General features: G+C 38.6%; 1 protein-coding gene across 1 annotated transcript in view; it reads right to left on the bottom strand.

Annotated features, from left to right (window-relative positions):
• Slc9a9 (solute carrier family 9 member A9) overlaps window positions 1-26,415 on the bottom strand; it is a 544,273-nt gene that overhangs the window by 210,311 nt on the left and 307,547 nt on the right. The window contains exons 10-11 of the mRNA XM_057767041.1: window positions 2,031-2,144; window positions 533-644 (exon numbers count right to left, since the gene is read on the bottom strand). Coding sequence (XP_057623024.1) covers window positions 533-644; window positions 2,031-2,144 — 226 coding nt within the window. The remainder of the gene's footprint in view (window positions 1-532; window positions 645-2,030; window positions 2,145-26,415) is intronic.

Here is a 26,415-nt window from a genome sequence, read left to right as displayed (position 1 = left end):
AACGAGAACATTGCACTACCTGGGAGAGGAGACTGGTGTTTCCATCACACAGAGCCTGGATCCACACTTAGGCACCTACGGGTACTTAATTAACATGTTTTTCAACTAATGACTGAGCCCACATGGATCTGATTATCTCTGTGACAACCACGAGAAGTTTCTGGAGCCCTGCATGAATGGTAAAGGCGCAGGGAGGAGGATGGTACCGTTCAATACTATATACTGGAACGGAGAAGATAGAAATCAAATTCCTCAATATGGAAACTGCTCTGATAGCTCAGAGGAAAGTCTGTGCTCATCTGAGGCTCACTGCTGCTCAGATACTCAAGGTCACAGCAGTGAATTCTCTTTAACTTCCCTTCTCATTGGGAGCAAGTGCTCCCTGTTGCTCAGCACTGAGGGATGAGCACGGTGCTGAGTCCAAGGGTAAAGACAACTCAGGTTTTCCATAAGTATTCTTGGTCCCCCATGGCGTTCTGTGCTCTGCACAGGTAGGAGGGCAGCGACATGAATGAGCAATGAACCCACATACCTGAAAACATCATCATGTGTTGGAAGTTCCAGGGGATCTTCTGTTTCCTGCCCAGATTCAGGAGGAAGGAGAGGGGATAAATGTTGCAGGCTCTGGCAACAAAAATCGCTAGCTGTTGGGATGCGTTGAGGAAAACATAGCCGCAGAGGGGCCGACTGAAGGAGCTCAGATATCATGTCCATATGCTTCTCTAGGATATGACCCAGAAAACAAGGATAAACATGACAACTCATCTATGTCTAACTCGCTCACCAAATTCATCGTTCAATGTCAGTTCCTTCCCAGGATGACATAAAACTCTGTCTTTCTTTGAACATATGCTTGGCTGAAAGTTGGTGCTGGAATGCCATTTCAATCACTACATTTTCCCATCACATTTCTCTTGCCGGTGACTGACTCTATCTTCAGTTCTGCCGGAAGCTGTGAAGTAGTGACGCCTGGCACCGTGGTGTTATCTTCTCCATGAGCACTTTGGAAGGAATAAATATATTTCCAATGGTGGTCTCCGTCTCACTTCCCATCAGTTCATGTGCCTGTTTCTAGCAGGCTTGCTTACATTTTTCATTTAATTTTGAGAGGAGCTGACTGTCAACATATATACTTCAACTGCTACATCAGGAGCTACTTCCCTAAAGGCAAAGTCTCAGAAGTGAACATCTACTGAGAAGCTCAGCCGTAAGCCTCCCTCCTTTGCTGTTGTCTCTAGTCCTTCTTTGGTGGTCTGTCTGCTCTAGCTTGTCCTCTGTAGGATGAAGCTACTTGGAGTGAGGTAGCTCTCTTCCTTCTAAGATCTAGGTTTCAGATAAAATTTGCGAGCTCAGCAGAATCCCAGCGGTGAGAAATTGACACCAAATTCAGGTGAACAGTAGGGACAGGGAGATGGCAAGTTCTCCAGAAGTTAAGACCATCTGCCTGTGACAGAGGGAGGCATCATCCCATTTTCCAAGTCATAGGGCAAGAGCTGCAGGTTTTTCTTAGGGACATTTGTAGTTGCTCAGTGTCCCTTTGATCAGATACTTGCTTCCTTGGGGGTTACCTCCTACTCCAGCCCTACAGAAGGAACACCCTCTATATTAAAAGTGGGGTCTAGATTTTGTCTATTCTCCTAAGGAGTAAATGATCTGTGTGTGTGTGTGTGTGTGTGTGTGTGTGTGCATGCATGTAACTTCCTGATTAGATTAGGCTGACTGGCCAGCAAGTCCTAGAGATCTGCAAGTGTCTGCCTCTCCAGAACTGGGATTACAAGTGTGTACCACCATGGCTGGATATTTTGTAGGTTCTGGGAACTGAATTGTGGTCCTCATGCTTGTAAGGCAAACACTACTGGCTGAGCTAACTTCACAGCCCCAGAAGGTGTTAACTGATGGAGAGAAACTTACATGAGCACAGTGCTTCTGATGCTGGAAGTGCAATGGTCATGTTGACTTCTATGATGGTTTCAAAGTCCTACCAGGAAAAAGGTTTAACCATTTCTCTATTTTCCTTCTTCAAAGGATACAAAGGCGCCGAGTATAAAAAGCACGTTGAAAATGTGATTCTGGAACGTGAACAGAGCCAGGCCCATGTAGCAGAAGATGACGTTCTCAGCCAGGAAGTTCATAAATTCAAATAGCTGAAAGCAAAACAAAGACCAAAACCCACTGGTTAGGACTCAGATTTGTGTACAGTGTATTTATTGTAACTTTGATGACTGACTGGGCAATCCTCCTTCCTATGGCAAATCACCACTTGGGCCTTGAGCTCCTGCTATCAGGTCTGTTGACGTCCTTGGTTCTCTGCCCAGCAATGCACGCCACAGCCAAGCTAGTGTCCTATTATTTCAACCTGTCAGGCTTCCAGAGATACCTCAGGTGGGGTGGCATTAACAGCACCATTCCTACTAGGATGACAAAATATTTCCTGTTAAGGAAGTGGAAGCTGAGTGGCCTCTCAAGTTATGCTATAGTAAAAACTCTAAGATTGTTTAGCCTGTCCGTACCTCAACCAGTAGATATGCTTGAATTCCAAGGCCCCGGTTAAATGAATGGGAAAAAAAGTAGCTTGAACTAAATTGGCCTCTTCAGGCAGGCAGGAGAGACAAACGTAGAAAACTTGGAATGAGGACGAACATCAATTATATTTTAACATTAGAGTGATCAGTTTATTTCAAACCCTAGACAATGAGACTCATTAAATTGACTGATGTAGGTATATCCATTAAATGTCTACAGTTTCTAGCTAGTAAAGGGGATGATTAATCCCAGGAATCAGCTTCTGCAGCAAGAACACAATAGATACATCAAATTCAGTCGGAAGAATGGAATAATAACACGCTATGCTGAGGGGCTCTCCCCAGAGTTATTCTTAGACCATTAACTAAACAATTTAAGTTGAACAGAAAAAGCGTTTTCTAACTTCCATAATAAAAGTAAAAGGGAAATGTGTCCAGGGGCTATCCCAAAGTCTGATCTGGCAGAGACTTTATTTTATGATCCAGTCTTTCCATTTGGAAGTTTCTGAAACTTCATTCCCGGACCTCCATAAATCACGTTAGGTAAATGTCTCTGGAGGCAGCGCTCCCGACTTGGCGAGGACTCATTATTTTTTCATGTAATGTATTTACAGCCTCACAAATAATGCCCAGTACCTGCTCCCTGACAGCTGACAGAAAGGGAAGCGGGATCTTGTCAGAAACATTATTTAAAACCAGTAATAGAAAGGAAGGATTAAAAAAGACACTGCTCCTTCGGAACAAGATGGTCTTTCTGCAGTGGCAGCGTCATCAATTTCCGTGAGCACTCTGCTCCCATTCTCGGGCAGCTAATGTAAACAAATACTGTCACTCAAATAACTACTGCAAATGTACAATGCAGGCTTGGGGAATACAGAAGATGGAAAGCTTTTTGCTACCTCATTATGCCTTTATTTTTCCCCAAAGCAAGATCTGATCATCATTTCCATCACCGTGAGCTGCCCTAACAAAGATCTAGTCTGTCTGTATTAAACAACAGGAGTTTGTTTCCCATAATTCTAGAGGTTAAGATGTACAAGGTGGTAGTGATAGCTGATCTGTTACTGCCGAAAGTCCCCTTTCTCAGAAGAGTCCACTTTTCTTCTGTCTATTATTAGAACACTGATTAAAATTATGAGGGAACTATCATTAGGACCTTACTACTTCCCAAGTCTTTACCTCCAAGTAACACCCCACTGGTTTGATATCTAAATTTGGGGGGGAGAAGGGAGCAATTATGCCCAGTTCTTAGCAGCACTCTAGGTTTTAACACTGATAAGCAAATGTCAGGACAAAGTTAAAAAGGACTTTGTGTACCTATTCCAAGTGTATTTCATCCTTGAGAGGACATTTTGTTGATGTGGGAGTTCCCTCTGTATGCTGTAATTACTATTAATGAATAAAGAAACTGCTTTGGACCTATAGCAGGGCAGAACTTAGCCAGGCAGGGAAAAACTAAGCTGAATGTTGGGAGAAAGAAGGGCGGAGTCAGAGAGAAGCCATGTAGCTCCACTGCCTTACCCGATAAGTCACAGCCACGTGGCGATACACAGATTAATGGAGATGGGTTAAATTAATATGGAAGAGATAGCCAATAAGAAGCTAGAGCTAATGGGACAAGCAGTGATTTAATTAATCTGGTTTCTGTGTGATTATTTCAGGACTAAGCAGCTGGAAACAACTAGCAGCCTCCTTAATATATTTTGTTACCAGGCATATATCCAGCCTCTTCTGTGTGTTCATACTACTGTCCCTCTAGAGTGTACTGCATTTTTCCGTAGCCTTTATCACCTCTGGAGCCTCTCTAGCTTGCATATGAAGCCCAGAATTCCGGACCAAATAACTCAGATCCATGCATTTCTCTGCACCTCACATTTGCCTCAAAATGGGTCTGGTATATTTGGAGCCAAAGCAATTCAACAGCGCTTTTGAGGAGCACCGGGATGAGGACACCCACCTTCCCACTGGATGAGGAATCACAAGGATGCTGGCAGAAGCAATCCACAGCCATCTGTGATCACAGGGAAATGGCTAAGTGGGAAGCGGAACCTTAGCTCTATTTGAGCTCCCTTTTCCCAATTTCTCCCATAGCAAAATCAAGGTCCTTTCTGTTCTAAAAGGGATGGGGTCAATTTTTCTGACCCTTTTTAAGATAATAAGAAAGTTTATTATTCTTGCCTGTCGTCACTCATCTTAGAGAAAAGGGGCTTTGGGACACAGTTCTTTTAGCGGAGGTATGACAGGTGCTATTACTGTTCATTTTACTTTGGGTCTGTGGTTTTAAGTGTTCTCTTGACAGATTTCCTTGCGTTTGATAATGCTGAATTTTAGTTCGATGTATCCACTCAGTGTACTGAAACTTACTACTGCACATTATCAGGATCTGTGTGCATCCACATGGCAGAAAACTTCCACTTTGCAGTTAAGTTCATTCTGGGTCTGTTTCTTTGTTCCCACTGTGGCCTGTTCTGTCGACTCCCATGGTCTTTTTAAGTAACACTGATCCATAACGGGTCACAGTGCTCCATAGCACTAGCCTGGTCCCATGCTCTAAGTTATTCAGAATTTTCTTGATTTTTACATATGTTAAAATAATTTTATTGATTTTTAATTACACAGAAAAGTATATATGACATGTAAATATATGTCAACAATTTAAATTTGCAAGAGGATTGCTAGCACCCAAGGTCTGTCTAGTCCTCTGTCTAGGCTCACACACACACTTACTCATAATTAGAACTTACACTACCAGTTGTCTTTTTCTGCTTTTCGGTTTCCTATGAACAAAATTAGACAATATATCCACTTTTTCATCTACTACTCAATAGAATATTTGTGAGATTCTTCATTTTTTGTATAGCAGTTAATTTTTTATTATATTAATATTTAATAATCTGCTTATTAATACTAGTGTAGATGAACATTTGTGCTGTTTCAGCTTGGAGCAATGGTGAGATTCTCTCTTAAGTGTTTCCCTTTCCAGAGAATTCCTAGGATGGAGTGCCATGCGGACTGCTAGAATGGTAGTACCACCCCCATCAGTGGTTCCGATTGCTTCATATTCCTGCCAATACTTAGATTCTTTTTCTTTTTAGTTTTTTTTTGAATTCATATTTTTTCTTCTTGATATTTGAATTTAGAAACCATCTTGTCAATGTGAACAATTTGACATAAGACAGGATAGAATAGGGAGGTCTGTCTGGTCATGCAAAAACAGCCAAACAGCCCAGAGTTTATTTCAGAATTTGTTTATATACAGAAGCAGAATAAAGCACGGCACAGATGGTCAGTCAGTATTTAATCAGAACTATTCTTGTTCTTGAGTGAGCAACCTCTTAACTAACACGCGCTTGTTGCTTGGGAGCAGCCTTACTTTCTGTCTTGATGTTCCTGAGGTTTGTCATCAGCAGTATACTTCTACTAGACACAGTGTTCTTTTCAAAAGTCTTTCACAGCCCTCAAAGCAGAGCAGGCAAGCTTAAACTCAAATGACTTCTTTAAGTCAAAAATGACTCCAGATGGAAACTGAGTCATATGTGTTCCCACACTTCATAATTTATGCATGAATATTTTGGACATCTTTGCTTACACTTACTACTATTTTGTGATTTGTTGCTACTGTAAACAGCAAAAACATATCTAAGTTCACTTCCTGATTGTTTATTGCTAGATTCATATATATGCACATATATATTTGATTTTTAAATAGATCTTTTATTTGGGCCCTTATTAAATTTATGTAATGATTTTCATATTTATTGATAGATTTACTTTAGACTTCAAAATCAATGCTGCTTTAAAATAAGAGTAAGTTTGATTGTTTTTTTTATAGCCAATGTGTATTTGGCATCTTTTATATCTGTTAATCTCATTTTATTACACTTGACAAAACCTTTAATATAGTGTGGAATATATATGACACTAAGGTTATCATTGTCTTATTTTTAATCCCAAAAGAAAAATGTGCAATGTTTCTCTATCAAGTTCAGAATAATTTACACATTGTAATTTTCCCTTCAATTCTCTACATATTAGAGATAAAGGAATAGAAATAATGTATTGATTTTCATAATTTTTTTTTTTACTTAATCTTATTAGGTTGCATTTTATTGCTGTGATAAAACACTGACCAACACCAACTTGAAAAGGAAATATTTTAATTTGGCTTACACTTCCCTGTCATAGTCCATTATTGAGGAAAATCACAGCAGGAACCCAAGGCAGGAACCTGGAGGCAGGAACTGAATCAGAGTCCATGGAGGAGTGCTGTTTCCTGGCATGCGTTTCTATACCACCTAGGGCCACCTGCCAATTGCAGCGCTGCCCACATTGGACTGAGTCCTCCCACAGCAAGTAGCCAAGAAAATGCCCCATAGACATATCCACAGGCCGATATGATGGAAGCAATTCCTCAACAGAGGTCTGCTCTTTCTAGGTGACTCCAGTTTGTGTCAAGATGACCAATGACAGGCTAAGATTAAAAGGATTCCTATAGATCAGGTGGGAAGCTCAATTTGTCACAAAGCTTTCTTTTCATATGCTACTGAATTTTATTTGATATTACTATGTTGGCTGCTGTGTATATCTTGTGTAGTTAAAGTTGTATAATATATACAAGTGTATATCTTGTGTAGTCAAACTTAGAAACAAGTTACGAGCTTAAAGAATTCTGGGTCTACAGTTACATCTGTAGGAAGATTTTGAATTAGATGTAATTATTTTAGTAGGTGTAGTCAGAATCTCTATTTGTATGAATGATCTGTATTCCTATATTTATGGGCCATATAATTATTTGTAATATTGTTAATATTAGTATACTTAGCATTATGAATTTCCTCCAATATAGGTTATTTTCAACTTCATTCTTGATAAATCTTTTCTGTTCCTGACACAAGTGACGAGTGTTCTTAAGTTGTGCCTCCAGCTTTGATGATTAATTACTCTGTATTGTATCTATCTGCCAATGCATTCATTTCTCCCATCTTTAGTATTATTTACTTATAACATTTTTTTATTTTAATTTGTCTTTATTTAGTATCTTAGCCTTTCAAGTCCTGGCAATCCTGGAAGCTTGTCAACTTTTCCAGATGGGTATTTTTTGTATGTTATCCAGCTTTCTGAGAGCAAGCTCTCCTGACTAGTCAGCCATAGCTCTTCTTTTTCAAGGTAAAAAAGAATCACTTTTGTCGGTAGCTCCTGCCAATTTTCTTACATTTTTTTTTTGGATTACAATAAAATGCATACCAGCCTGAGGAGAAATTACTGTTTTATAATATAATTAGGGGATAGGTGTGAATTCCTGTGAAGAGGTGTGCCTGCAAAGACATAGAGACTGAACGTAACTTCAGTGATGGGATGCTGAAGGGCCAGACTCTAATTACAATTTATCGTGGGCTGTCTTCAGCCCCATGAATAACCATTCCTTGCTCACCCTTGTGTTGGACCTAACCGTCTGTGACTAACAGAGAGAAGCCTTTTAGAATGAATTAATTTAACAAACCATAGTTTCACCACCCAAAGAATCATCACGCATCATCTAAGGCTTACGGTCAAGACTTTTGCTTTACTGAAACCACCTACTGATGTATCTAAAAAGTACCTCATCTCATGCCTTTCTTTGTTCTGTTCTAAAACTTCATGCAACGACTCCCATATTGGAACATCGAATTTGGAATAACCTAGATCTGCGCTCCTGGTCACTCCTAACTGACTCTAGAATAAACCCTCTCTTATCTCTTTTGAGGTGAGAGTTGTATTTCTATGTTGAGATAAAATCTATTTGACATGGAATAGATGACGGTACAAATTGGATGATATGGAGGAAAAAATAACAAAATGTAAGAAATAAAATGCTTGCTTCCTTTAGCCTTGCATCACTATCAGCCGCTCACTTTTGTATCTGCAGGCATTCTCATCCACCAGTTTCTAGTATTCATCATTCTCAATTTCTTTAGAGTGATTTTACAATGCAGGGGATGTCAATGATAACAAAATGATTCCTAACTTGTTTGCTATTCTCAAACACACTCTGGATGAACCAGCAACTTATATGAAAAAGGCAAACCCAACTGTGAGTTATGCAGTAAGCCATTCATGATTTTGTATGTAATTCTCAACCAGAAGATAATATGAGAGTTATTTATATTAGCAACAATTTATAAAAAACATAAGAAACATAAAAAAACCTGCGAAAGTAAGAGAGAGACTGAGAGACATCGTGGGCGAGAGAAATGAGTAGAAGAGGGGGAGAGTATGAGAGAGGGTAATAGGGTGAAAATTATTAAAATTCCCTCTGTGTACACATGGAACTCTTAAATAAATGAATAAATAAAATGGTTAACTAATAGCACACTCACATAATGGTATATATGTCTGGGAATTTTGCTAAGCATTTCATTGCTAAGCAATGAAAGAAGAATGAAAGCAATATAAAACGTGTTTGTGTGTGAATCCATCTGAATGCATTCATAAGCACGTATGCACATAGCTTATTTTATGGAGAGATACCTTAATTTTTCTTTCTTTTGGAACTATTGCTTTCATAGTTTGAAACATTAAATGAAAGATTAGAACCGACATAGTAAAGTAAAATAAAAATCCTTCCAAGCATTTGCTTCCTTTAGCCTTGTGTCGGCAGCTGGCCCGTGCCTCTGTATTTCCAGGAAGCCACCAGGCTCCCTAGCCCTGTCCTAGTCTACTTTCTGCTTTCTTTAAAAGCTGCTTTCCAGCGTAGAGAAAGAGGATAGCAACACAGCAGCATTTCCCCTCCTGTAGAGCATCCGTTTCAGTGGTCTCTCCCTTTACCTAAGCCCAGACATATAGTCCACATGGAACATGGGATTCATCTGAACACATCTTGTATAGATAATCTCAATGATTTTTGCTTTATATATATAACTCAGTAGTGCTACACAAGCCTCTTTTCATACAAAGACCTGAATTTGAAGGTGCTAAACATCCTTCATGGTGGCACACTGTCCCTCTGTGTTTCCTCCTCCTAAATTGGACTTCACAGTACTTGCTCCCAGCCACCTGATTATTTTCAGAATTCTTCACTTACAAACAATGCTGCCCTGAGCATCTTTGCCCAGGCTTCTCCCCCTAGTGTGTGATTACTCCTCAGGTAGATTTCCTGACACAGGCCTCTCTGGCAGTGGAGACACATTCATTTTCCATTTTGGGCATCCCACCACCCTGCCCTTCACAAAGAATGAGCCAATTTGCATCTCTACTCATGCTGCAGTGGGTACCCTCTCCTCCGTACTCCTGCCAACATTCATTTTTATCAATTTTTAAAGACCTTTGACAATCTGATAGATTCACTTATTTTAAATTGTGATGGTTGTTAGCATTTTAAAAAGGTTCCTTTAATAGCAAGGCAGCCGTACTGATTAGCACTGCTCTGTCTGGCTCTAGCCTGTAACATCAGGGGCTGAATGAGCGGGCGTTGTAATTATTTCCTTCTTGAGGCACTTAATGAAAATCTGGGGGCGAATTCAATTTGGTTTCACATGCAAAACCTCCTAAAGATGTTTCAAAAGGGACTCCAGAGCAAGCCCTTCTTCCGACAAATCCAATTTGACTATTAAAACTTCATTGTCTGAGTCAGGCCTCAGGTAGTCAATCTCTGAGGAAATGAATTACTGACCAATTTAGGCAAAAATTAATGAACAGATAAAAATTAAAAACAAAGCTTCATCCCAAAGGCAGCAATAGTAACAACAGCAACAAACCTCAAACTAGCCAACTCATAAATCAGTGTGAAAAATCTCTAATCTATGTCCTTCTCACTCAGGGTCAGGGAAAACTTGACCTAACTTTTTATTTATCAGCATAATAAATAATATTTATTTTGCTTGCATGTATTCACAGTGTGCAAATTTTTGGAGGTGACCCCGGTTAAAAGAATTCTGTGCTTAGCAGAGCTGTTTTTCGGGGGAGAAAAAGCAAGCTAATAGTGTTGATGAGAGCAGGAAAGATTCAAACTGCTAAGTGGACATGCTGTTTAAATATTCTGGAAGCACATGGTAGCCGTTCATGTGTCCATCAAGCAACCACTTTGCTCAGCAAACCCTGTTCTGCAAACACTCACTAGATCGACATTGCAGATCAGCATGAGTTCCTTACTAAGAACCTAAGAAGCCACCTGTTTTATGAAATGTGTTGATCACTAATTCTCACAGATGTTTTCCTGTTTGTTCTGAAGGATGAACTCACACTACCGTGAGTCATGTGGAGAAATTTTACATAGCTCAGTGTGACCTCATTAACGGATATTAATTTAAATTCACAAACATTTAAATATTAATTAAAACTTAGACATATTAAATATTAACTTAAGTTCACATGACTTCTTTAACATCACTCAGGCCGAGGACAGTATAGCACATCTAGTGATTTCCATGTAGTTAGATAAAGAAAGGCACTGAAATTCATTCTGGATTGAATGGATAGACTGGATGCTCTAGCTGGCTTTCTCTTGCTGCGAGAAAACATTGACCCAGACCAGTCAGGGGAGGAAAGGGCTCATTTGGCTTCTTCATCCCCTTTCCAGTCTATCTTTAGGATGGTCTGGGCAGGAGCTTAAGCAGGGGCAGAAACCAACTGTTGAGGAAAGGTGCATACTCTCCATGGCTCGCTCAGTTCACATATTTTCTACAGCCCAGGCCCACCTGCCCAGAATGGCACCATCCACAGTGGGCTGGGCCCTCCTAGGCTAATCATTAATCAATAAACAGTCCCCATGGGTCAGTCTAATGGAGGCAATTCCTCAGTTGAGGTTTCCTCTTCCTAGGTAACTCTAGTTTGTATAAAATTTACAAAAATAAAACAACAACAACAACAACAAAAAAAACAAATCAAACCAACCAACCAACCAACCAAATACACAACAACCAAAGTCCAGCTAGCGTACCAGGACTTGACATAATCTGTAGAAACGAAGACTAAAAATGTTATCTTATTTTCTCTAGAAATTTATTCCAGAGTTAATGTATTTTTTTAAAAAAATATTTAGGAATTTTGTTTTTTTCTTTTTTACTAGGATCTCTTCCTTTGTTGCTGGCTTTCTTTCTGGGTATGTGCTGGTAAACATGTATGGCTGTTCGTGCGTGCGTGTGTGTGTGTGTGTGTGTGTGTGTGTGACGGTAAAGAATTAACTTTGGATGTTGCTCCTTGGGCACCAACTACCTTGCTTTTGGAGGCAGGTCCTTTCACTGGGGCTTTAGTCAATTAGGAGAGGTTGCATGGCCAGCAAGTCTCAAGGCTAATTCAGTCTCCACCTCCCTGTGCAAAACTTTGTGACGTGGGTTAGAGAATGGACCTTAAACCCTCAAGGGCACATGGCAAGCACTCTATGGATGGCACGATGTGCCATCGGAGCTTTCTGTTGAAAACATTTCAGATTTCACTAGTAAATACAGTTGAGTGAATGTATAATATTTTGAACAAACTAGGGCATAAGTAAATTTTTAAAAATACTTGCGCTGTGGAATTTGTGGCCATTATAATGAAGCATTAAAAATATAAACTTTTGTTCAAGAGTGTTTTATAATTGCTTAGTTCCACATACTGAGAAATTTTGCCAAAGTGATCCCTAGTCACCCTTGTGGTCATGGCATGACAGATGAGATGTCATGAAGGTCTTTATCACTGGGACCTTCTGAGAACGATTTTACCACAGAGCAAGGTCTTTCTCACAATGAAGAAATTTCATAGTTACCTACTGGAAAAGTGCACTCCTTGGAGAGTCTTCTAATAATAACGGTATTAGTAACTTCTAAAATAGTAATAACGCTGATAGAACTCCAGTGTTTGTAGACCTACCATGTTGGGAGACATTAAAGACTTTAACTTCAGATTATTTCTAAGCAAGTTATATTGTAAGGACGTGCACCCATGACGTGGCACTATTATTCCCACTTTACAGCCAGGGAGACTGCATCCAGGCATGCAAGTACATGCCTTGTTCAAGTGAAACACAGGACAGACAAAGGGAGCTATCATGAGTTTGGTCCAAGGCCTAGACTACCTCAGCAAGAATGTGCAGTTTCCCTGAGAAATTCATGTTCTAATATAATGATGCTTGTTCATAGACTCAGGAGCTAGCACCTGCTGTACTTAGAGTTTGAGAGCCACATTTTTATGCTTATATTTTGTTTGTTCATTGAAACAGCTCTGGGCTTGAAAGGGAAGCCATACGAGACTCTGACCAGATAATTTTCACTTGCAGTTTTAATATAAAGAACTAAATTTAGCTGAAACTTATTTTTTAATCTATTAACTTATTTTTGTCAGTTAATGAAGGCTAATTAAGGAAGAGTGACTTACGGCAGCAGACACTTCTCCCAAATGTCTGTTACTTTCATCTATTCATCAAGTTCAACCCTTTGCACACTCAAACATCACACAAGAGAAAACTTATTTCTTGATGAAGACTAATTTCTCTCTGAATGAGCCCTCTCTGACTTACCATTCCTCCCTCAGAGAAACTCTTAACCTCCACTGTGCTTTGGATGGGAGTTTCTTAAGCTAGTAATCCCTTCCCACTCAAGAAACTTTACAGGACTTTGAACATATAGGTATATAAATTGCAAAGGTGTGTACATCAAACAATCATAATGAATCATAAGGGAATAGATTTTAAAACAATTTTTGATGTGTATTTTATTTGAACATTTATAAAGATTAAAGCACTTTCACAATAATGAGATGAATGTCCTTGCTTATTCTTATATAAAGAAGTAAGTCTTGGCTGAATATTTGAAACCACTGGATGCAGAGCACCTTCAACATTTTCAGAATTGATCAATAATTTGATTTTCATAATCATCAATTCTGAGAATGCCATCTTACTTATGTATAGTTTAAACTACAGACATATTTAGAGTCATTTCAGAAATTTCTGGAAATACTCTTCTAATTCCAAGCCAAAATTCACTAAATAGCTTTTTAAGAAACTTGAATCAGTGACTCAAATAGCAATTTTTAAATCAATACTGTAACATAATACAATCCAAAGATATAATAATTTGAAATACATAGAGATTGGTGGTAGGGAAACACCACCTCCTTATTTTCTGTAATTAAATCATTATATTTCATCAGGGGCAGTTTAGAAGATACAGTAGTCTTGCATCTGGGCAGAAGACCTTCAGGTAGAATTGGTTGTATTATCTAATTTGAGGCATGCTCAGTGCAAAGTGTATATCACATGTTTAGAACCAAGGCTGTGGTGAAGTTGCACAGTGCTAAGGAGTGAATGCATCCAGAAACACTTGAGTTCCTTATACGTTTTCTGAATGTGTAACTTTTAGTTGTTGAATGATCAGAAATATTATATTAATTACAAATTTATTCATGACCCTCACACTCATCTACGATCCCCCATGTTGAGTCTGGCCCCACAGTTTAAGAAGCTGGGCTCTAGAGTAATATGTTGACTGCATATAGAATTATAGAGAGGTAATATGTATGGATTGTTTACATGTCTCGAATAAGATGTACTTTACAGAGATGCTGTTCTGCTTCTGATCCCTCTGCTGGAGGTGAAGTCATTGAGATTATCTATTTTCTGTAATATACTGCAAAGGCACTTATCATAATGCTTCTTTGCTTGAGCTGTTTTGGGGCTGTCTGCACGCCTCTGCTTGCTACTCAGCTCTCTCTCACCCTTCGCATTTCATTGTCTTTTCTAAACCTAATTTTACTTTTAAAAACCATGACTCCTTCAAAAGCCCAGCCTATAAAAAGACAACAAAACACATTTTAGGAAGATGAATAGACATCATTAAGCCACTAAAGTTAATATAGGAAATAAATGTAGTTACAGCTTCAAGGAATTGGGCTTCATTAAACTGAATAAATTGTGAACAACTACTATAGCCAGGTTTTCTTGAAATCTTCAAGGTTATAACTTAAGGGAAAGGCTGTTTTCTTTCAATTTGCCAAATTACTTTAGCCAGTAAACACTGATAATAATATTCTCATTTCTGGAGGTTTCTCTACTTACGACTTTTTCTTTCTTTCGCTATTATTGAACTGCGGATTCTGCAGTGTTAGATTTATGTATGGCACGTACCGTCAAGAGTGTTTCCTAAGTCTCCAGGTTTACAGTGTGTATATTTCGATGGTATGGATCAAAAATATTGGTCCCAATATAATATTGGTCTTGGATCTCTTTTTATGATTCAAGAACATACAAATCTGTGCCTTATAATCACAAGACTTCAGAGACAGAATCAATCTGTAATAGAGTGCAGACATCTACCCAGTTCTTAATTTCTCCAATACGGTTGTGAGTGCACTGCTTGGCCTGTAATAGACTAGGGACAAAGGCAGAAACCTCTTAATTACTTGTCTTAGTTACTTTTCTATTGTGATGAGACACCATGACCAAGGCAACTTATAGAAGAAAGAGTTTACTGGGGCTTACTGTTTCTGTGGATTAGAGTCTATGACAATCATGGTGAGGAGCATGACAACAGGCTGGTGCTGGAGCAGTAAACTTAATTTAACTAAGAACTTAAATCTTTATACAACAACCATAAGGGAGAGAGAGGGGGGGGGCACACTGGGAATGGTGTGAGCTTTTGAAACCTCAAAGCCCACCTTTAGTGACACAACTCCTCCAAAAATCCTTCTGAAAAAAGTCCTATCAACTGGAGAGCAAACACCAAATATAGAGACTATGGGGGCTATTCTTACTCAAGCCACCATGCTACATAAGGAAACAAATGACATCGTGTGACTATATAACTCTGAAAATCCCTTCCTGTGTTCAGATGAAATTTAACACTTAATCACATTGACTACTTCTCTCACTTATACTCCTTTGGCTCACAGAAGATGAGTCATCTGGAGCATCGTTTTGTCCCACTTGGCTCTGGCAGCAGAGAAGACTTTGTTCAGAACATATAAAAGCAAGAGCCAACTCGATGACAGATGACTGCCCCCTTTCCTTCTATAGTCTTCTTAGCCTGGAAAATAAATATTTTGCTGAGGGTAATTGGTATGCAGGGCCTAGAGTCTAGAATTTCACCAAGATATTCTCTGTCTCTGTCTCTGTCTCTCTCTGTCTCTGTCTCTCTGTCTCTGTCTCTCTGTCTCTGTCTCTGTCTCTGTCTCTGTCTCTCTCTCTCTCTCTCTCTGTGTGTGTATGTATGTGGTGGGGCTATGGTAACAATGAGCCATTCAGGTAAGTCCTCTAGAGAAATCACTTTACAGAAACTTGACGGCACTAGCGCTGGAAAAAATTGTCGGATAACAAACTTAGTTTTTTTGTGGGTTCACCAATAAACATTAGGTAAAGAAAATTCCTGAGTTGAGGCAATATTATATGCGTATATATTTACGTGTATATTGCAAAGATTAGATTGTGCTTTTAAAAAAAGTCACTCAGTTAATAAGTGCAGAGATACACTGGTTTTAATATTAGGTACCAGTACAAAATTTTCGCACATTACTAATTTTTAAAAGGCTTTTCCTCCCTTTTAAAAATCTTTTTCCCCATTTAGTCATTCTGGTCTCATTCATCTTGTGTGTACTGCACTAGGACTATTTTAAGAGAGGTTTTGGGCTTGTATTAAAGTGAGATAACTATCCCCTGTACCCCTATTACAGATAGAACCTCTCCATCAGTATCCCCATCATGGAAGCAGTATTTGTTCTGAGAAATATATCTTGACACATCATTATTATGAAAGCCTGTAATTTTCATAACTGTTCTCTCTAGCTGTGGTACATTGCTTCAGTATCTTTTAATCTTTCTCATTAGCCTATGGGAAAGTCTTGGTTGGGGAGGGGTATGATGAATATTCATATCTTGGTCAGTCTAGATTGCTATGAGAAATCTATTACAGACTGTGTCAGTAATAAGCAAATACTTATTTTTGTTAAGTTTGAAAAGTGGGAAGTTCAAGGTCAAAGCACATGTAGATCAGAGTCTGATAAGGCAACCTGTCCTGGCTCGTGACAACTGGATATATCCTCACAGTGAGAGCAGAAGAAAACTCTCTAAATTCTCTCATGTCTTCCCATCATGCACTTGGAGCCATGAATCTCCCAATTTTCCCCCTCTCCAAATATCAATTACACTGGGGATTCTAATTTCAACACATGAATAAGGAGGGTGAAGCACAAACATGCAGGCCATAACAATATAGAAGAAAGGATTTCTAATGCTGTCCCTTTTAAACCTTTCAAATTGGGTATCATCATTCCTGCCCTTGTTATCCATCTGAATGACAGTTACCCAAGACATGGCTGATACTCTGCTCACCAACAGTTCCATGGTTCCTGTGGCATCATTTACCCCAGACTTCACCAACTATGTTTGGTCTCTATACAACCCCACTCCTTTGATGAAAATACCGTAAATTAAAACATCTACCTTTTAGGACTTTATTCAGTACTGTTTCATGACTGGCTATTTTTGCTGGGAAATGCTTTAGAAAGACCAGATCACTAGGAAACACTGGAATCAAACTGTTCTTCATTTGTCTGAGCTTTGTCCCCACTGTTCTGCAGTGAGATGTTGAAGCCAGGATCAGAAATAGCACTTTCTCCCATCACCAACTGGAAGAGCTCGAGAATGAAACTTGCTTTGTGCTTTTTGTTATTCTTAATGAACACTATTATTTACGCTAATGCATTTTCATATTTAAATTTCTATGGGCAAACATTCTAAGGAAGGCAATTTTACATACTCATACACAGTATACCAAGCACCAGAACTTTATCAAAAACTTATTGACCATCCTTCCACTAGTCTTTATTTCTAAGGGAAAAGAATGTGAATACCAATTAAATTGATTTACTATTAATTTGACCACATTTCCTGTCAAACTTTTGCTTTGGGGTCTGATTTTAACAAAATCGTGGAGGATGATATTTCACAATTTGGAGAAGGCATTGATATTTTGTTTGGGTCTTTAAATTTGATCTTATATCTAATGAATTTATATAAAACTCAACTTCACACTGAATGTAAATAATGATGTTCACATTCCTTATATTTGTTCTCTAGGTGGTAAGAGAGTTAATCGATTTTGCTGCAAGGAATACAAAAAGTTACAAGCAGAGGGTTAAAAATTACCATTACTATTCAGAAGATTCTGAGCTCAATTTTTTTTTTTTTAACTCTGGCAGAACGGACCACAGAAAGGCATTCAATAGAAAGCCAGGAGGCCCAGAGCAGAACATTGATTCTGCTGTGCCTGATGAGAAAGGAGAAACAGTGAAAGAGTCTTTATAAATCAAAGAAATCAATGGAAATAAAAGATAAAAAATATGACATTTGGATAATACCATTCAACTTGAGAAACACTATCAAATGATTTTTATGAAGACATGACTACTAATAAATCAATGGCTGATGAAAATGAGGTCAGCTCGACTTGCTCCTTCGGAGCACACAGTTAAAACAGTGAGTGTAGATTATCAGTGCTTATGTTGGATGCCAGAAAATTCTTATTTTGTGCTTATTAACTTCATTGAGTTTTCTTTTTCAGTGAGATTTATACAACTCTCCTTCAGAGAGCCTCTTAGAACTTAAGATACTGCAGTCTTCTACAACATAGGGAAAGTGTCAAAATTATGAATTATTATAGCATCAAAAGGTCTTTCTCTTTGTTTCTGGGGAAGGCTGTTCTACTTTCACATAGACGCTTTGCCCAGAGGGGATCTTTATCTCAGATTTGATGGACAATTTTACTTTCATATTTAGGCACAACAGAGTTAACTCACAAAGGGCTCTCAGAAATTTCTCTTGGGTATGTGTGGATGCTTCAAAATCTCCCCTGCATGCTAAGCAAATCCCTGGCTTGCGTGCAGAGAAAGACTCAACTACTGAAATTAACTTCCGCTGCTTTGTGGAACACACCAATTCCTGCATCACACACACTAAATGCTGATGGCCGGTAGGTCCCTTCCAGGCGCACAGGCAATTTTGTTTCCCCACACGGATGCTGTGCTCATCAAGGGTCTGTGTGCTTCTTGTATGATCTTTTTATACTCATTTAGTTCTATTTATTTGTGAGGATGTATGTTTGTATGTGTACAGTTATACATGTATCCACATACATGTAGAGGCCAGAGAACAACCTCAAGTGTCATCCCTCAAGAGCTGCCCACCACTTTTTTGGAGATCGTTTCTCACTGGCCTGGAGCTCACTGATTCAGCTAGGCTGGCGAGCTTGCAAACCCCATGTATTAGCCTGCCTCTGCCCCACCTCCCATCCTCACCCTTGCATTCCAAAATTGCAAGCATCCTCTATAACATTCTGAGTATTTTTAATGTGAATTTTGGGGTTCAAACACAAGTCTTCATGATTGCAAGACAAGCATTTTCCTGACTAAACCTTTCAGCCCTGGTTACCTCTGCTTTAAATGTTATGTAAGTTATTATGTATTTAGCTATATCGATTTATTAAAAATGAGTGTGTAGGAGAGATGATGCTTTCTACAGAACTAAATTAAACATGTCGGAAGACTTGACACAAGCTGTTTAGCAAATGCTGCTAAATTATCAGTAAGCAAGACAACTGTAAAATGCTGCATATTTAAATATAGGAGCCTTCTTAATTTATATTACTTTGCCAGTGTCTGGCTTATGGCTCAGGCCTAAAGTGAGAGAAATGGAGCTAGACAGATATATTTTGGGGGTGCTTTATATAATAAAGACAAGTTTAAAATCTAATATTCAAAAGACAGATGTTTAAAACAAATACTGTCTTTTGTTTTTGCTGATATCTGAAACGGCCTCGAAGGCCCATGATTTAGAGGTGTGGTACTTAGCCTGCAATGCTATTGGAATATGGGGCCTAATGGAAGAAATGAAGTCACTGAGGATGCGGCCTTAAAGAGGATGTTGGGACTGGCTGTCTGCTCCTCTCTGCATCTCAGCTCCCTTGAGGTGCTATGTCCTCATTTGCAATATGCTCCTATGGTGTTCTTTTGCTGCCACAGGCTCCGATTATAGTGCCAAGTGGCCATGGCTGAGAATGTGAGCCAGAATAAGCTATTTTTTATAGTTTATTAGTTGATTAACTTAAGTGTTTTGTCATGGTAATGGAAAGCTAACACACCAAATAATCAAAAAACTAACAAATATGCTTTTACATATTGTAAATGAAAAGCAAATGTCTAAGATTTATGTGTGAATGTATGTGTGTGTGTGTGTGTGTTTTAACGATTCCTTGGTTTAACTGACTTTTCCATTAATTGACTGCTTCAAACTCTGTGTTGGTGAAAAACGCCTAGTCGATTGTCTATTTGTGAACTTAAAAAAGAAAGAGTTTAACATTTGTGTTTTCTCTTACATCTTTTTATACCTGCTCCATATGACTTCTATTATATTTTAGTTCTTTAAAGTATTAATTATGTCAATTTTCAATTCTTGATTTGTCTTTTTTTTTCTTTATGATGTTAAGCTTTCAGGATATTTATTAGTAGTTGTGGTCATTCAGAACCTCAGTAATTTGCTAATGAAGCCTTGTTTTCTGGAACTGAATCATGTCTGCAAACATGTAAGGGGATAGGCCTATATAGACACTGGGGTATCCCTTCAGACTCTTGTGGAGGGGGGAAGAAGTAAACCCTTCGTACATCTCACCCCCAATTGAGTAGCCTTTTATAATCTTCTCTTATGGACATTTAGGAGCAAAACAATAAAGACGTATAGGATATAAAGCCTGAACTCAATAAGGATTCGTCTCAGAACTTGTAAGGCAATCATATGACAATTACACAGATCAACACCCTGGATGCTCACAGCTTAAAACCAAAAGAATAGAAAACAACCAAAACACATATAAAAGTGGACAGACTTAATAGTTCACAGGGGTAGTTTAAGACCATTGGGACACACAGATATTTATGATTTGTAGCAGTAGCAAAATTATAGTTATGAAGTAGCAAGGAAAATAATTTTACAGTTGGGGGGTCATCATAACCTGAAGGGTATTGAAGGGTCGCAGCATTAGGAGGATTTAGAACCATTGCTCTAGACTACATAAAAGAGATTATAATGCAAAGGCTTCACCACCATCTATCATTCCCTATAGCTTTTAATTAAACATTCTTTATCAGAAAGGGAATTATTTCTGATTCTGTTTTTCCAAGAAACCATCTAACCAACATGTGTTGAAACTTTTCCATTCAATGCCAAGAACCTGAGACTAGTTAGGCCGGGGACCTAGGGGGAAAACCAAAACCTGCTAAAAGAACGTAGCAACGAAGTGTCTCCTAAGAACATTCTGCTGTGTCTTGCTCAGCTCCAATCAGAGAAGCTTCCTCCTGCAGCAGATGGGACCAGATCCAGAGATCCCCAGACAGGTCATGTGCATGGAATCCTCAGCTCTAAGTGTGATGTCTCTGCCAAATTCTTCCCCTCGGGGCTCAGGGAGTGCTATGGAAGTGGAGGTGGGAAAAGTGTAAGAGCGTCAGAGTCCCGGTCCATCCCTAGGATGGAGCTAGATTGGTTAGTGCTTTTTAAACACTGATGAATATAGCTTGGTATTATTTTGTTCCAATCTATGTCTGTGAGACTGATGTACATGGTTCAGGTTCATTACCGATGGTGATTAATCTCAGCTGTCAACCTGATGAATGCTACAGTCCTCTAGGAGACAGGCCTCTGGGTATGCTGGTTGGGATTATTTAATCTACTGTGGGTGGCACTTTTCCCTAGCTGGAGTCCTGAGCTGCACACTGTAGAACCAGAGCTGAGCAGCAGGATGCCTCTATCCTTCTCTGCTTCCTGACTGTGGATGTCACGTAACCAGCTGCTTCAAGTTCCTTCCTGCTGACAAGATGGACTGGATCCCTGAACTGCAGGACAGAATAAATTGGGCTATTTTATCACATTATCAAGAAGAGGAACTAAGACACTGATGGCGACTGGCTTTGACCTCAGGTGTACTGCGTGAGCTCTGTGATGATGATTGCGGGTGCATCCCTGCTTCATCTTTTCTCTTAAAAGACTTTTGTAAAATCGAAAGCTAAATTGAGCTCACCTATAAAAAACATAAGCCTTGTGCTTTTGGTGAATGGATGTTTTAGTGACTGATTCAATTTCCTTTCTTTCTTCTTTCCATATAAGTTTGCTAGAGCTTATGTGTCTAAAAAATTATCCATTTAATCTAAACTTTCATATTCACTTGCATAAATGCTTCGTGACATACCCTTATCTTTCTAATCTTCAAAGTCTCTCTGCTGAGGACCTCATTTTCTTTTATAGATATGTTTATTTTTTGCTTTTTCATTTTGACTCACTGGAATGGTCTGTTTTGTCGGTTTTGTCAAAGGATCAACTTTGACCTTGTTGCTCTTCTCCACTGCAGTTTCATCTCTTATTTCTTTTATTTCCGTTTTTATCTTCCTTTTTTGCTGAATTCTGCATTCTTTAGATTTGTGCAGAGTGCCTTTTCCTAACCTCTCACAATGGCACCTTACCTCATTAAAGTTAGAACTTTTGTGGTTTCTAACATAAACACTAAGGGTTATAAATGCTTAATCTCAATTAAATGCGACATTTAATTAGCTGCATTTTGCAAATTTTGGTATGCAGCTTTTATTTGATTTCCTTTAAAAATTTACTTACAATTAAACAAGCAATGTGGAAACGTGCCCTTCAAAAGTATTTTTTGTTGTTAACAGAGGCTTCTTTGTACCCATTTTGATGCATTTCCAACCACATAAATATTCTCATCTAAAAAGATATATTCAATGAAATAGTACCTTTTTATGTTTTCAAAATGTTATTACTTTGAAAATATACCAAATAAACTTTTACCTATGATTAGTTTCAACAGTTATTACAAAATCGTTCTTCAAAACAGAGCACCACTCCCCTATCTATGTGCACCAGTTGTTTCCTTGAAATTTTATTAATACACAATATGTTTAACTTTTGTACTTTTTCATTCTTAGAGACACTGTTATTGTTTTACTTTCAATTCCTAATTAATTATGAGCTTGGACTATCTCTAATTTGTACCAGCCAGTTGGTTTCTTTAATCATGTTCTTTTATTCCCTTTAAATTTTTGTCAAAATTATTTTTTATCTGTTGAATAGCCACCATGGAACAATTATAACCATGAAACAAGAACAAATAATACTGTAAATATCCACATACATCTTATATAGTGGAAGAAAAGCAACGAACTCTTCTCTAGCCAGAACCAAAGAAGGTTCCAGAGGAAAGAGAAATAAAAGTTTCCTCTTATACATAAACCCTTAAGAGAAAAATAAAAGAATTTAGCAGAGATGAGGAAAAGGAGACTGATTAAAAGTTTTTTTTCTTCCTTCAAAGATGCTTCTACAGACAAGGGGGAAATTAATTATTAATAAGCTAAATACTATGACAAGAATATAGGACCACGATAGAGCTGATACCAGAATGGCTGGAATGGCAAGGAAAGAAGGCAATATCTGTCTGTCTGTCTATCTATCTATCTATCTATCTATCTATCTATCTATCTATCTATCTATCTATCTATCTATCTATCTACTCAAGAAACCGGCCTCCAGAGTCAGAGGCAGCAGTGATGTGAACACAAATGTCATAGACTGTTGTAGCTTTGCTCTCTTTGCCAGATCTCCAATGCATGGAACCTTTGCCAAGTTTTACAAGGCCTCAGAACACACTGAGGGCTGTGGAACTGTGTGGCACATAGAGGGACAGAAAATGAACTAATCTACAAGAGTAGTTATGGCAAAATCAATAAGAAGTGAATTGCTTTGGCAAATCACTCCTGTTGGCCAGTCTTGTGGCAAATATGGTGTCTCCTGAATGGAAGATCTGATTAGTGAGATTTATTCTGTTGGGAAATGCTTCAAGTTAAACAAATAATTTCCATTGTCTTCTCATGAGGCAGAATGAAAGAAAAGAAGTCTCATTTTGAAGAAGGTAGAGATCCTGGCAAAAGTAAAGACCAAATAAATAGGGTAATCAGAAGAATGAGCTCAGGTTTCCACTGTGGCATTTTTGTAACCATGACAGTCAATAAACATTGACTGTGCCATAAATAAAGAAACAAACAGAATAAGAAAAGAAAAACAACACAACATTGTCCCCAGAATCCTGTCATTTCTTATCCCCCTCTTGGTCATCCTTTTAAAACAGAATACTTTGTTGCCTGATTTTCCTTTGTATTTTGTTGTATATTAATTTTACTTTCATGTTTTAAAAATTATAGGAATAAAACTGCATTGCATATATTGCTCAACATTTTGTTCTTGAGATTTACCAGCATTTTTATTAAAACTTTATTATGCAAAACTTGCAAATAAAAAAAATCAGACACCAAAACTAACTAGACTCAAAGTCTATGAATCTTAATGAACTTCTACAGAGTCAGAATAACTATTTTGAAACTGTTGAACTTCACATTGGATTTTATACTTTCACTATTAAATATATTTTTGTGCACCTATCCATCGCTTAAAAAATGAAAATCTGAGAAAGAGTAAAAAAATGAGTAATTTTATATCTTCTTTCATGACTTAAAGTGTCCTTTCAATTTAGTTCTCTCTTATCACCTATTATTTGGATATATGAGCCTATGGGAGCCATTCTGTCTCCAACCCACAGGGGATATAAAGCATGGAGATGGGTGTTGAGGTTTTAGGCAGTGTTGGAAAAAGATGTCAATGGAAAAAAAAAAGTCACTTAGGTTAAGATCTGAAAAAAAGTGAAGGGTAAGCCAGGCCAACATCTAGAACATTCCAGATAGAGTTAGCAGCAATATGAAGTCCCCAAGGATGCAGCAGATGGAGTGGAAATAGAGGCAGTCATAATGCAAACACAGTATCTGATTATTCAGGGACCTACAGGATTTCATGGGAGTTTAGGCTTTTACTGAGGAAGATGGGAAGGTCCTGGAGGGCTTTAGAGGAATGGAACAGCAGGTCCTCCGTATGCTGTAGCATCATTATTCAGTGGCTATGTTGAGAATAGCCTGCAGGGAGCCAGGGCGGAGGCAGAAAAGCCTGTGTGAAGGCTAATGTAATAGCTTAGCTGGGAGATGCCAGCATCCTGGGTCAGAGAGGTGGTAATGGGATTGTGAAGAGGACACACACACACACACACACACACACACACTGAAAGTAGAACTGAGAGTATTTACTGAAGTTTGACGTTGGGGCGTAATAGAAATACAGAAATCAAAGTTGACAGCAGAAGGTTTGACCTGAACAAATGGAAGGACAGACTCGTCTCAATAAGGAAGGTGTACCTGATTGGGCATTTGGATGAGCAGATAGTTTTAGGCATGTTAAAGTCTTTGAGAACATTAGAAATGTGCATGCCTATGTTGAGACGGGATAAATGTGTGAGATGATAGCTTAGGAATCTGGGCTGGAAGTATATAATAATCTATTATTCTGAATATGATCATTAGCAAGGCAATACAGACAGAAAATACAAGAATCCCAAGGTCCTGCTACAGTCACAGTTATTAACGTAGCCATTGACTGAATGGTCACGTTTCACTCAAGTTCATATGTTGAAGTGCTGTTTCCCGATGCAATGGGTATATTCTCTGGTTGGGTAACTATGTGATCCTGGGTTCAGTGCCCTTATACAAAAAAGATCTGACAGCCTCCTCTTGTTCCATGTCTGCCATCAGAGAATACAGTTCTCTGCAAACCAGAAAGGAAGCTCTTGTTAGATAATAAACCTGACAGAACCTTGGATTTGAGTTTTCTAGACGACAGGCATCTGAGACATAAATGTCGCTTTAATCAATTCAGGGTTAATAACCTGACCTAACCACTTGACCTAAGGCACACAATTAACAAATAAAATCCCCACCATGTTAGGTCCTTTTCTCGCACTTTGCACATGATAACTAATTTGCCTACCACAGTAACCCCATGAGCTGGCGCATTCATCAGCATATGGCTTGTCCCCTTCAGAACACAGGTTAAAATTTCCCCGTTATGAGATATTAAGAGGTGATGAAGGCTCTGCCTTTATGGATAAATTAATCCAGTCATATGATTAATGATTAATGGGCTATCTTGACAGTGGGTCTGTCTAGGTTTCTCTTGTGTTCCTATCACCTGTGAAGCTCTGCCCCAGCTCAAAACTCTAGCATCAAAAGTCCACCCCCAGACATGACCCTCAATACTGGGACAGAACCATGAACACAATCTTAATCTCTTGGTACTGGTAACAGAAAATAGACTCAAGTGGGTGGGAAGAATTATTAGCTTCATTTTATAGATGGAGAAACCAAAGAGGAAGGAATAGTAACTTGATCAAAAATACACCGCTAGTGTTCAGATCTGAGGCTGTAACTAGTCTGCGCCAGTTTCGGCTTCTAACTGTATTATCCTTTCTTAGCTTTTACCAATCTGGTAGTTACGGTTTCACTTTTGAGTTCCCTAGGTAATCACCACGTCAAACATTTTGTGATACGTAGACTGCCATAAAGACACAGTCTCCAGCGAAGTGCATATTTACTTCTTTTGTCCATTTCAAAAACTAATTGACAGTGTGCTTCTCCTGAATCTAGGGGGATTCCTTGTGTATTCTGGGAACTGATATTTGGGGAATCATTTGTCTGGCTGCAGTTTTTTTCTCTCTCTCAGGTTTTACTAGATTATTGCTTTTGTGATACCTTTTGGTAACGAAAGATTCTTTATCTTGATGTAGTAAAATTCATCAGTCTTCTTCTTTGAATATATTCTTAATTTCAGGATTTTTATAGATGCTGATATGACAAAGTCTACATTCTGAAAAATTTATGAATTTTGCCTTTTGTATTTAAATCTCTAGTCAAATCTGGGTTGAAAACCAGAACTAAAACATGCTGTTGGCCTAAGGACAACCAACTTCTCAGGAGAGAGCAGGGCGGTGGCAGAAAGGGACAAGAAGTCAGCTTGTGA

The sequence above is a fragment of the Chionomys nivalis genome, chromosome 4, assembly GCF_950005125.1.
Source record: "Chionomys nivalis chromosome 4, mChiNiv1.1, whole genome shotgun sequence".
Lineage (NCBI taxonomy): Eukaryota > Metazoa > Chordata > Mammalia > Rodentia > Cricetidae > Chionomys > Chionomys nivalis.
Note: the sequence above shows the minus strand (reverse complement) of the source record. Positions and strands in the feature narration are given on the sequence as shown.